Below are 13,533 nucleotides of genomic sequence, written 5' to 3' on the forward strand. Positions count from 1 at the left end.
CTGCCCCCTGTGTCTCCCATCCTGCCCCATGTGTTTTAGTCTTGCTCCCGTGTCTCCCATTCTGCCCCATGTCTCCCATCCTGCCCCATGTCTCCCATCCTGCCCCATGTCTCCCATCCTGCCCCATGTGTCTCCCATCCTGCCCCATGTGTCTCCCATCCTGCCCCATGTGTTTTAATCTTGCCCCCGTGTCTCCCATTCTGCCCCATGTGTTTTAATCCTGCCCCCGTGTCTCCATTCTGCCCCGCTCTTGCCGCTTTATAAAAAAAAAAACAAAAAAAAAACTGTCTCTTAACCTGGCCGTATTCCTTCGGTGATGTTCCCTCCAGGCATTTCAAGCGCAAACTCGCCGGTGATTGACAATGACGTCATACCCCGGCGACGTGCGCGCTGACTTCAGCTGCCAGCCTCCGATTGGCTGGCGGCTTTTACCTGTTAACATGCGGGCCCGCACTGCAGTAGAGTTTAACTGAACCTGCATCATGGACGCAGGTTCATTTTCTGCATCGGCAGAATCCTGCCCCTGGGGCCCAATGAGTAGAAGAGATGGGGCCCGATGCGGGCCCCCTCTGCTCATCGGGCCCCATATGCAAGTCAAGAAATTGGCGTCCCTGTCTGCAGTTTCCATCGGGCGATGTGCCTCTTAGATCAATGACTTCTGTTCCAGCATAAACATTCCAATTAATGAATAGGCAGCATTTTGCTAATTTAGTATAATGTACACCCCATAGTCCTCCACATAGTATAATGTACACCCCATAGTCCTCCATATAGTATAATGCACACTCCATAGTCCTCCATATAGTATAATGTGCCCTATAGTTCTCCACATAGTATAATGTGCCCCATAGACCTCCATATGGTATAATACACTTCTCATAGTCCTCCATATAGTATAGTACACTTCCCATAGGCCTCTGTATAGTATAATGCACCCAATAGTCCTCAATATAATAATAATAATAATCTTTATTTTTATATAGCGCTAACATATTCCGCAGCGCTTTACAGTTTGCACACATTATCATCACTGTCCCCGAGGGGGCTCACAATCTAAATTCCCTATCAGTATGTCTTTGGAATGTGGGAGGAAACCGGAGTGCCCGGAGGAAACCCACGCAAACACGGAGAGAACATACAAACTCTTTGCAGATGTTGTCCTTGGTGGGGTTCGAACCCAGGACTCCAGCGCTGCAAGGCTGCAGTGCTAACCACTGCGCCACCGTGCCGCCTGCAATATAGTATAATGCAGCCTCAAATGGTATAATTCACATGGCACATCACTCCAGTATTATGGCCACCATGTACTCACTGATTTAATAATAAATACTCTCCCGTTCTCTCACTGCTCTGGTCTCTGCACGCGTCTACTCAACAGCTCCACTGCTTGGCACAGTGTGGCACATGATGATGTGACGTCATCGCGCCCGCTGCGTCAGAAGCAGAGGGGGAATGATGGGAGAGTCATCTGATGCTCCTCAATCATTAATATCAACTGTATCGTCATCTACGGCATCTATAATGCTGATACAATTGAATGCGCGATGCAGGAAGGGGGCGTGCGGTGTTGGCACTGGCAGCGGGCGCACCTGACTTATGGGCCCCATAATGGGCACCCTAGGCAAAATCATAGTTTGCCTGCCCCTAACGCCGGCCATGTAGACAAGACGAGCAGAACCAAATGTTTCACAGTGATAAATACTATGTGGTAAATGGGCGCACATCTTGCTAGATGTGTCAGACTCCACCTTTTGGTTGGCTTACCTTGAACCAGAATTTTGAGCCAAAATAATGGTGCACACTATTTAAAAATGGCACATTTACATTTTTTCCTCCATTCCTTCTTTTTTTTACACTTTTCAAAATTGTCTAATGAGGTAAAAAATGTCTGAAGACTCGTTCAGAGCAGCGTATTATATGGACGTGTGCTGTCTGTGCGCACCACAGACCGTCCATAGAGAGCAGATACATCCATTATAGCCAATTAGCCAACGCACATGGCCGATAATAGCATGCACTACTTTGCTCAGATTCATGGACCAAACTGAGCATGGAAGTAGCGGGCAGGTGCTGCACTCGTCCAGTCTGCGGACAAGCGCATGAAGCCGGTCACGTCTCTATTTTGCAGACGTGACTGGCGCGAGTTTTAGTACAGCTGTTTGAACTCAGCATTGCCTATTTTTTTCTGGTACAGAAAAAAAAAATTCACATCGGTGTGCAGCAATCTTCACCTCTTTGTGGTTCAAGTATCTGTTGTGGCTAAATGTTTCATTCATTTTTCTAGTATGAGAAAGGAAAAAAATAGATGAAAGGTTTCCAAGCTTCTCCTATCATTAGTCAGTGAACAGCAGACGTACAGAGGAAAAGTACAATAGAAACATGTCACCACGTCTGCATTTATCACCCACTCCTGGTTTTGGCTTACAAATACGGAGGTAAAATACTGACCAAATACTGAGCGTGTGAATGTGGCCTTATTCTTAGACTCATTCGTTTGAATTTGTGAATTGGACCAAACTCTGGTGAGTCTCATAAATCCGTCCACAAAAAATCCAGACGTGTCAAACAGCCTGTAGTGTAAAATAGTTATGTCCTCTATGTGCAAACCCTGCCCCTAAAACCATGGACCTGACGTCAGACGTGTGAATAGGGCCTTACACACATCTGGTGCATGGCAGTACTTCTGTTTTTTCGCAATATTCTGTGGGATTTCATTTGTGTGTATGTGGAGCAGATATTTTTTCTGCAGCAGTTTGTTTTGTAATTTTGGTAATTTCCCTTACATGTAACATTAAGGCCGGCGTCACACTTGGCGTAAGACATTACGGTACGTTTTCTACGTCCGTAATACGCGCGTGATACGCCAAAATGTCTCCGTAATCTCTCTCCGTAGTTCTTGCGTCGCCTAGGTGTGGTCGCGTATTTTGCGCATGTACTGGTCCGTGTGTAATCCGTATGTGATCCGTATGGCGTTTTTACCACGCACCATTCCAATATGGACATTTAACGGTTTTCTGGCCTGCAAATCATTTAAACCATCATTAACAACACTATTTAAGCCCTCGACAACAGGTGTACCCCTCCCGTATGCCCTATATGTTCTCAAGCATATTTTGGCTGTGGTACTTGGAGCTCCCAAACATGTCTGACCATGTGTATTTAAGCACAACTCAGCGGGTGTTGCTTCACTGGGTGTTGTCTCGTCGCTTTGGCCAGCCATATACGGTCAATGCAGATCCGCGAAGGAGGAGACAAAGATTGTGGGTCCATCCTCTATTGACCCAACGCCCGAGTAAAGGACATTTCCAGAGACTCTATTCATCTTTGAGGGCCCATCCAGACAAATTTTTCCTGTATACTCGCATGTCCATCAGGACTTTTGACATGTTGCTGGAGATCTTACGTCCTGGACTCACCTATCAGGACACCTGGATGAGAAAAGCCATCTCTGCTGAGGAGCGTCTGCTCCTAACCTTACGGTATGTATTTAGACCTTTTAGATTTTGTTGTGTTGGCCAATGTGTTTTGTCCTACTATGTTTCAGTTCCTTAACTTAGACATGAGGCCACAAGCACATTTCTAAAAATGTGTTTAATATTTGATTATAGTAATACTGTGAAATGTCCCTTTTTGCTTACTCAATAATCACAGAGAAAATTTACTAGACACTTGTGTTTCGTCCTGTTTTCATATTCCTCATGTTCCTTTATTTTGTTTTCCTTGTTTTTCAGCTTCCTGGCCACAGGCTTGTCCTATGCGGGTCTACACCTGGAGTTTCTCATTGGGCGTTCTACCATTTCAGTCATTGTTAGGACAACCTGTTCCCAAATATGGCTGAAACTTAACGAAGTTGTGATGCCAGAGCCAAAAATGGATGATTGGCTCAAAATCGCCACTGGATTCCAAAATACTTGTGACTTCCCTAACTGCATTGGAGCTGTGGATGGGAAACATATCAGGGTGCGTAAGCCGCCGAACTCTGGTTCCCAATTCTACAATTATAAGCAGTTTTTCTCTGTAGTTATGTTAGCAGTTGCTGACAGCAACTACAGGTTTATAATTGTAGACATTGGGGCCTATGGCCGAACTGGAGACTCTAGGGTCTTCAATTCGTCCATAATGGGTCGCCGGCTACGTGACAACCAGTTGAACCTCCCACCACCACAACAACTCCCAGGCTCCAATGCGGAAGCAGTGCCTTTTGTTTTGGTTGGAGATGAGGCCTTCCAACTGACGAGGCACGTCATGAGGCCTTACCCCAGGCGCAACCTTGACCACCGGCGGAGGGTTTTTAATTTGAGACTTACCAGGGCACGGAGACTGGTTGAGTGCGCCTTTGGGATTCTTGTAGCCAAATGGCGTGTTCTTCAGTCTGCAATTCAGCTGAGTGAGGCTTCAATCAATGAAGTGATCAAAGCCTGTGTAATTCTACATAATTTCACCAGAATACATGATTGTTTGTCTACTAATTTGCAAAATCACGTCATGACCAATCATAGTAGGCCTCCCCCATATGTCCCTCCTCGGCGACGTCCCCTTTCTGGCCTAAAAGTTCGAGATGTGTTCACCAATTATTTTTTGAGTCCTCAGGGTGCCACTCCCTGGCAAGACTATGCAATTTTGCATGTGTAATTATTTATGTACCTAAATTTTGCCATTATCAAGTTTGAAAATATGTCTGCTGTGTTTAATTTTTTGACATATGGTTCTGATCATATCATGTGTGTGTGAGTTAAGAAGAATGAACAGAGTGCATACATAGTTTTTTGTTAAGTAAAGGCAATTTTACTTCTTAAACTTGTTTTTGGTTTTTTTGTTTGTTTTGGCATAACCAATCTTTGTGCACAAAAAAGAACAGCTTTTTTTTAACAAAAAAAAAACAACAAAGTAAAATAAAAGCATTACAGCTTGCTTTTTAAGCACAAACCAAACCAAATGTCTTAAACAAATTAAAAAAAAGTTGTACCCAACATTACAAGTCCTGGTACGTAGGAAGGGGAGAAGTGGATTGGTCTGGGTCACCATCAGATGGCCTTTGCAGGCCCAATTGTCCAGCAGCCTGTGCGGCTGTTATAGTGGCTTGCGGGAAATTCTGCCTGCTCTGATGCTGGCCACTTTGATGAGTGGGGCCTGGATTTGGGAGATAACCCTGATGTTGCAGCCCATATGTGCGGGAATCATACCCCAACCCAAAATGACCATATTGTCCAAACCCAGGTTGGGACCAGCCTCCAGCACTGGGTGCGGACAAGTGGCCATATTGGGATGGTTGATGATATCCTGCAATATGGTGCTGATGTTGCCATTGTTGGTTAGTTGGTGGTTGGGGTGGAGGTGTTGGCTGACGTGGAGGGGGTGCTTCAGATCCTTGGTGCGCATGCTGGCCTTGTAGTCTCGGAGGCCGCAGAATATTTTCAGGTGACATCTGCCACTGTTCAATCATCTGCATCAGATTGTATGGGTTATTTGGGGGGGTGCATGCGTCAATAAGGATCTGAAAACACCCTCTCAAACGCAGCCTCAACTCCCGCTCTATGGAGCGTAAATACTGGGCAAGGCTCCGTGTGAATCCCTCCTCCCCATCATCCTCTCGAACCCGGGCCAAATAGTTCATGACCCCAGCATCCACGTTTTGCCTGCTTTGGCGAAGCTCTCTCCTGCGTCGTGCACGCTGGGGTCTGACTGCAGCCTGTGGGGATCGGTCCAGGGCAACAGTTGGGCTGCTGCTATTACCAGGGTCATCCTGGCTAGGTGCTGCTGCTGCAGAAGAGAACTGTGGGCCCTCTGGGTTTTCTTCAGAAGCAGCTGGAGCTGGGTGGGCAGATGATGAAGATGCTGTAGGTCTTGCGCAGGAGGGAGCAGCAGATGGACCAGCCACCTCTTCACCTTCTCCAACTGGGTCAATGACCAGTTCTGAGTCCGACCCTGTCTCCCTGTCAGTGAGGTTAGACTGAGTTCTGCAAAGATAAATTTGACCAGTTACTATGTTTTTTGGAATCATCTCTCAACATTCAAAAATTAACCCATTTTGAGATGTTTTTACTTACGGCCTGAGGTCCATGCTGGGGTTAAGGAAGGTTAGGCGGTCAAAGTAGATGTATTTTTTTTTTTTAGGAGGGGCCCCGGCTCCACTTCTCTCCCGCTGCTGCCTCTCCCTCCTATACTGGTCCCGGATACTCCGCCACCTTGTTGTAACATCATCCACTGAAACAACAAAAAATACACACATTGCTTAGACCATTATGCAGAGTGCTCACACAAGGTGTAATGGAGTACACAGATTGCAATGTAGCATAGAAAGAGGCTTTTGTGGCTCACATTAAGCCAGAATTTCCTCAAAAAAATACAAATTAGGAAGAAAGGCCACAAGGACAGAGTCAGCTAACCTCTATCACAGAAAAACAAATTACTGGAAAACCATGTTATTAAGGGAACACCTGTTCTAAACCTTAATCAAATCCATTTATCATATCCAGCACCATGTATATACTGCTTGGATATATATAACTTTAAGGATGAATTAATAAATTAAGGTTTAGCAATTCAAAGTAGTAAGGGCCTGCTGTTTAGCAAGAACATTACATTGCAAACATGGGTGTACTTACTTATTTGTCGCTGGGCCGCACGTGGCTGCTGGTCATACTGGGGGAAGAGGGACCCACACACGCTCCTCCATGCAGCTTGTTTTACTGCCCTGTTGGCATAGTTGGGGTCTCTTTGGTCCCAGATTTCTGGCCTCTCCTGGATCAAAATCATCAGCATGTAAACATTAATTATGCGGGCCATGCTGAATCTCTCACTCCGTGGAGGCGTGCAGCAGACTTCCGGGTTCACTGTCTGGCTTTTTCAGCTAATTAGCATGTCTCACCTGCCTGATTGATGGCTTTCGAAAGTTCAGGACATCTGCCAGTGAGGTGCGTATTTCTCGCAATGCACACGCATGGTCCGTATGCATTCCGTATTATACGCTCTCCCATAGACTTGCATTGGCGTTTTTTTTGCGCAATACGCTGACAAACGCTGCATGCTGCGATTTTGTACGGCCGTAGAGGAACGTATAATACGGATCCGTAATATACGCCTAAAAGGACTAGACCCATTGAGAATCATGGTGCCGTATGTTTAGCGAGTTTTACGTACGTAGATTATGCGCTCTTACGCACGTAAAACTCGCATGTGTGACGGCGGCCTAACTATTGAAATGCAGCTATATCCAAAAAACTATGGGACATGTTTTTTCCCACGCTTTCTTTGTTGTAGGTGTTCTGTCCTTCTTTTAGTAGACAGAACAATCAGTATATACAAATGTGGTTTTTTTTATGGTGGACCAATGGTCCAGAAAAAAGAAAACTGAGACTTGTCCTATTTTGATTTTCTTTTCAGACAAATGTCACCCGATTCAAGTGAAAAGGTCCCTCAAGCCGGCGGGGGGGCACTGCATTGCATATGCTGTCTGTTTTTCATTGAGTCCTTGATATCAGAAGATTCATTTTAATATTTTTTTTTTGTATAAGAAAACTGACAAATAGATCCAGCACAATGAACAAAAAATAACCCAAAACGGTCATATATGAGCAAAAAACTTTGATGTGTGAATTCAGCCCAAGGTGTGTAATCTAGTTCTTTACAGCTTTCACTCTATAGTAAAAATCAAAAGCTCCCGGGCCGCCTGAGACTTATTCAGAGGAGCAAAGCCAGCTTCCCGTATCCAACATCACGGTCCATGTACAAACCATGATGCCCAGACCAGCAGCGGCTCTCCAAACCCAACTACGCAGTTCGGGTAAGGAGGCCCTCGGCCAGTCAGCTCATTAGATTGTCATGTCAGAAACTTTGGCCAGTTTTGGGTGCAGAGGCTCCCACTACTGAGAAGTGGTAATCCCTCCATCTGGGATCTGTGTTATATCTGTCTATTGTAGGGTTTCACTCTCTGGTAGGCATTAGGCCTTGGGTAGCGTTCACACAGGCAATGTAGTTTTGGTCCAAACGTGCAATTTTTATTGCTTTCCACATGTTGCCCACCACCAAAAGCAAAATCATAAACATACATCCCTAGCCCTGTCCAGGCTGTAATTAAACAGAACAGACCCAGCTGCTCATACACGGCTGAGCTAGCCCCAGCTTGGGCAAACAAAGCGGCTATCTTCCACAGCCACTGATGCTTGTGGTTCTCTGCACACAGCCTGTGCATTTAATAATGATCACATATGTCAGTACGGGCTCACCCCAACAGGTTACAGTCTATTCTCCCGACACAGAGGAGGCACAATCCCACCAGTTGTGGTACCCCTTTCAGCTCGAGCTTCCATCGCAAAACAGAAGTGCTCGACTCCCGGCACAGTTCTCACTGAGCAGTCTGCAGCTTCCACAAACAGACTGCTTAGCACAGTCTCCATTTAGAGAGAGACCCGGCATGTGCCACAGCTCACATTTTGGCTCAACACAACTCTTAAAAAGGTCTGCAGGTGTATCTATTCAATACCTGCACAGCCAACATTTAACCCTGTCCTTCCCAGCTTTGCGTATCTATTTTATCTTTCTTATTCCTTATTGGATTCTTAATTTGATATTAATAAAATATGTTCTATTTTTATGAATATTCAATGTATTGCTGTTAGCAAGACTAGCAGCCTATCCCTTTACAGTCTTTTCCCGCATGGTGCCATGGAGGCGACATAGGGCATTGCAGCGCAGTTGAGCTTAGGTGAAGGGGGCTGGCTATAGGTCTCTTAAGAGTTAGGTGCTGTGAAGGAAGAACATAGAAGTTGCCAGGGTCGTAGAGGCCAGACCTCCATCGATCATCAGGTGGTAACATATTGATTTGCTATTATTTTGAGTTCTTTATAGACTTTTAAAGGATTTTATTGTAATGGCTGATTATGTCCTTACATTGCACGCACACAGATTAAAGGGATTCCTGTTTCACGTGAGCACAGCGGGACTTGCATTGTATAGAAGGGAAAAACGCTAGAGGACGCTCATATAACGGGTGCTACACTAAAGACTCATTTTGTTTGTCTTGTGAGGGATAAATCTCCACGATGTTGCTAAAACCAAATGCGTTATTGTGATTGAAGAGTTAGAAGGCGTTCTGCAACTTACATATAGTGTACATCATGGGGGTCTTTTTTCATTAATTATTTCCATCAGGTAAAGGCTCAAAATACCGTGGCCCCTAACAGGTTAATGCTCGGCGGTTTCACAATCCAGTATTTAGTTCCTTGTCCCAGATTATATATCTATACGAAAAGCTGAACAGTATTGATATTACCCTTGGAGCTCTCGCATCGTCTCCTCCGCTGTGCTAATAGGTGCAGTGCAGGCAGAAAATAGCAGGTTGTGTTCTGCTGAGTGTAGTCACGTGTGTTTGACTGTAAATGTGAGGTTATGTCAGGCCGCAGGAATAAAGGGCAAGTCATCATTTTTAGCTATAAATGTGCAGCCTCATTAATAGTGATGGAATTATGAGGATTGTTGTTTTCTCCCTTTTAAAATATTCAAATTGGAAAGCAGAAAATGATGAAATGAGCATAGACTGATGTAAGAGTGCTGGCTGTGATGTGCCTATTGTTGTATGGAGTTTTTCTGGATTTGCTGTTTCTGTTCTAAACATTTTGGAATAAAGTATTGTAGAAATCTTAAAGAGTTTGTGCAGTCTTGAGAATCCTCACATCATGCCCACTGCGCTCTGTGAGGATTCTCTAGTGTCAGCGCCAGGAACGGCAGTCCCGTGACCACAAGTATGCGATATGCGTACGCCGTCAGCCCAGGAGGTCAGTATAGGTGTTTTTATTTTAATGGGTCAAACATTCAGATTGAGATGGGATTTCCCTAATAGTGGATAACCCCTTTAATGTTTGACTTGACCTCTTTACATTTTGCTGGCCATACAGTTTTTACATTTTTTTTTTTTATACATTTTTTTTTAGCTGTACGCCTTCCAACAATCTTGAAGGAGTTCCCAGAGATGCTTTGCACTTGTTGGCCCTTTTGCCTTCACTCTGTGGTCCAGCTCACCCCAAACCATCTTGATTGGGTTCAGGTCTGGTGACTGTGGAGGCCAGATCATCTGGTGTAGCACCCCCATCACTCTCCTTCTTGGTCCAATAGCCCTTACACAGCCTGGAGGTGTGTTTGGGGTCATTGTCCTGTAGAAAAATAAATGATGGTCCAACTAAACGCAAACCAGATGGAATAGCATGCCGCTGCAAGATGCTGTGGTAGCCATGCTGGTACAGTATGCCTTCAATTTTGAATAAATCCCCAACAGTGTCACCAGCAAAGCACCCCCACACCATCACACCTCCTCCTCCATGCTTCACGGTGGGAACCAGGCATGTAGAGTCCATCCGTTCACCTTTTCTGCGTCGCACAAAGACACGGTGGTTGGAACCAAAGATCTCAAATTTGGACTCATCAGAACAAAGCTCAAACAAGTCTCTTCTGCTTGTTGCCTGTCCTTGGCAGCTATTTTACCATGAACGCCTGCTGCACAAAGTCTCCTCTTAACACTTGTTGTAGAGATGTGTCTGCTGCTAGAACTCTGTGTGGCATTGACCTGGTCTCTAATCTGAGCTGCAGTTAACCTGCAATTTCTGAGGCTGGTGACTCGGATAAACTTATCCTCAGAAGCAGAGGTGACTCTTGGTCTCCCTTTCCTGGGGCGGTCCTCATGTGAGCCAGTTTCTTTGTAGCGCTTGATGGTTTTTGCAACTGCACTTGGGGACACTTTCAAAGTTTTCCCAATTTTTCAGCCTGAGTGACCTTCATTTCTTAACCCTCCGTCAGGAACAATGGATCTGACAGGCGCAGCTCTTCTACTTTCATTTCTCCCTTCTCACCAGATTTTCAGGAAACCCCCTCCCTCTAGATAGTCTCCTGGCTCTAGCTGCTGTGTGAAGCCTGATACCACAGTTGGTCTGCAGAGCTTCATATATAGCTGTGCTGTTTTCTCAGGCTCATTGGTCCCGAAAACATCACACTTTATAAGGTTGTTATGTAATTACAAATGAAAGTGTGCTTCTCAGGCACATTGTTCCCTAATGCATATTCTCTCTCTTGCTTCAGATTATCTTCTGAAATGGAGAAGAAAATGTATGATCTTTCAAAACCCCATCATGTTGAGGAAGTGAGAAACATGCTGTTAGATGATGATGATGCAGACCCCACAATGAATGAGGATTTTGAAGAAAGTGAGATTGATTCTCATGATGAGGTGGAAGTCTGTGAACTAAATTCTGAAACAGAGCAAGATGGTGACAGTGATGAGGAGGAAGAAGATATAGAATCTTATTATATGGGAAAAGATAAAAAAACCAAATGGAACAAGAATCCACCCATTAAAAAAACGTATGGAACCTCATAACATTATCACTCACCTTCCTGCAGTTATGGGAACAGCACGTAATGCAAAAACTACAGCTGAATGCTGGAATACTTTTTTCACAGATGACATTCTGGACTCTATTGTCTTATACACTGATCAATATATAGACAATATAAAGCACAAGTTCATCTGTGACAGAATCCTGAAGCCCACGGATGAAATCGAACTGCGTGCATTTTTTGGATTATTATACCTTGCAGGAGCTTATAGGGCAAATTGGCAAAGTTTGGAGGAACTTTGGGGTATAGAAAGTGATGGAATTGAAAAATGTAGCCTTGTTATGTCTCTAAAAAGATTCAAGATTCTAATTCGTTGCCTTCGGTTTGATGACAGAACTACCCGAATCGAACGTAAAACATATGACCGGCTTGCTCCAATTCGCGATGTATTCCAAAAATTTGTGGAAAACTAATCTATCGCCCTGGGGCAAATGTCACAATTGGCGAAATGCTCCCTGGTTTTCGTGGCAGATGCGCATTTTGTCAATACATACCATCAAAACCTAGCAAATACAGAATAATAATGTATGCCCTTGTTGATGCCAGTAAGATCTACACATACAACATTGAAATTTATGCTGGAAAACAGCCAGATGGTCCTTACTGTGTCAGCAACAAACCCACTGATGTTGTGAAAAGAATGTCTGAGCCTTTATTTGGATCAGGTCGCAATATAACTGCTGATAATTGGTTTTCAAATTGTGATCTTATTGATTATCTAAAAACACAGAAGCTTTCATATGTCGGAACTGTAAGAAAAAATAAAAAAGAATTGTCGCCACAGCTTGTTACTGTGACAGGGAGAAAGCAGTACAGCAGTATGTTTGCATTCCATGATGGAAAGGTTTTGGTTTCCTATGTACCACGCGAAAAAAAAAATGTACTTCTTCTCTCAACGCTTCATAATGATGATGCCATCGATCCTAAATCTGAAGCACAACAAAAACCAGAGATTATTACATTTTATAATGAAACCAAAGGGGGTGTTAATACAGCTGATTAGATGTGCTCAACTTTCAGCGTCAGCAGAAACACCAAGCGCTGGCCAATGGTCATATTTTTCGCTATGCTAAATTTTGGTGGTATAAATTCACGAATCATTTACCTTGAAAACCAGCTTGAACCACTCTGTAGACGATTGTACCTGAAAAAATTGGCCCATGAACTAATGCTTGGAGAGCTACGCAGGAGAAGTATGAAAACCATCGGTATCCCCTCTGGCCTTCAAGTTAGGCTCAAAAGGTTCTGCCCAGATATTGATACTGAAAATCCAACACCTGTACCACCTCCCAAAAGGAGATGCACCATGGAAAGCTGGAACAGAAGGCTTTCTAGTTATGAATGTCTCAAATGTCATCATGCAATCTGCCTGACACATGCAAAAATGTATTGCAATTCTTGCTCTTTGCTTTGCAAATGTGTTTTTTTCTGGGGAACCTTCAGGATCTAATTCAGATTAATTCTGTGTGTAATATTATTCTAGGTGCCTAGAAAATGTTTTTGTGCCAAAATTATCTCTTTTTAATAACCGTTACTTGATATCATTGGGGGCTATTTGGTGGGAGTTTTGAAATTTGTGTATATCAAAGTTATTACTTTTATGTTGAGTAAATGGGTTTGTTTTGCACCTGATAATGTGTAGTCTCTTTTATTACATCCCTATGAACGTCTGTGATCACTTTAATTTCACTGAAATTGAGAAAATTAGATATTCTAGGCATTTTTCTAGCCTGCGCTTGACAGGCACATTTGTTATGATCTGGTGGCCTAGGAGCAGCATGAGACGTACTCTGGAGAAGGTGGTACCTGTCCTGACCGCAAACCCTGAACTAGCAGCGTAACTAGAAGTAGCCGTGGGGGGTACCTAACACTCCCTAGACACCTCGACACAGCCGGAGAACTAACTTCCCCTAAAGATAGAAACGGGAAGACTATCTTGCCTCAGAGAAAATCCCCAAAGGATAGACAGCCCCCCACAAATATTGACTGTGAGAGGAGAGGGAAATTACATACGCAGACTGAAATCAGGATTTAGCAAAGGAGGCCTTTCTAGCTAAAAAGAAAGACTAGGACAGAGTACTATGCGGTCAGTGTTAAAACACTAGAAAATATCCACCACAGAAAATACAAATCTCCACATCTGACTAA

The 13,533-nt window shown here is 44.1% G+C and overlaps 3 protein-coding genes across 3 annotated transcripts in view; 2 read left to right on the forward strand and 1 right to left on the reverse strand.

The window, feature by feature from the left end:
- The window catches only part of HECW2 (HECT, C2 and WW domain containing E3 ubiquitin protein ligase 2), a 378,118-nt gene that overhangs the window by 21,615 nt on the left and 342,970 nt on the right, over nt 1-13,533 (forward strand). The gene's annotated exons all lie outside the window — the stretch shown is intronic.
- LOC138644948 (uncharacterized) lies at nt 3,116-4,909 on the forward strand. The gene is made up of 2 exons (XM_069733885.1): nt 3,116-3,479; nt 3,732-4,909. Exons 1-2 carry the CDS (start codon nt 3,142-3,144, stop codon nt 4,630-4,632), a joined length of 1,239 nt encoding a protein of 412 aa, XP_069589986.1. The 5' UTR covers nt 3,116-3,141; the 3' UTR covers nt 4,633-4,909.
- LOC138646115 (uncharacterized) lies at nt 4,973-6,955 on the reverse strand. The gene is made up of 4 exons (XM_069735579.1): nt 6,869-6,955; nt 6,606-6,741; nt 6,048-6,204; nt 4,973-5,957 (listed from the first exon to the last, which is right to left on the reverse strand). Exons 1-4 carry the CDS (start codon nt 6,953-6,955, stop codon nt 4,973-4,975), a joined length of 1,365 nt encoding a protein of 454 aa, XP_069591680.1.

Source organism: Ranitomeya imitator, chromosome 7 (genome assembly GCF_032444005.1).
Source record: "Ranitomeya imitator isolate aRanImi1 chromosome 7, aRanImi1.pri, whole genome shotgun sequence".
In the NCBI taxonomy this organism is placed as follows: domain Eukaryota; kingdom Metazoa; phylum Chordata; class Amphibia; order Anura; family Dendrobatidae; genus Ranitomeya; species Ranitomeya imitator.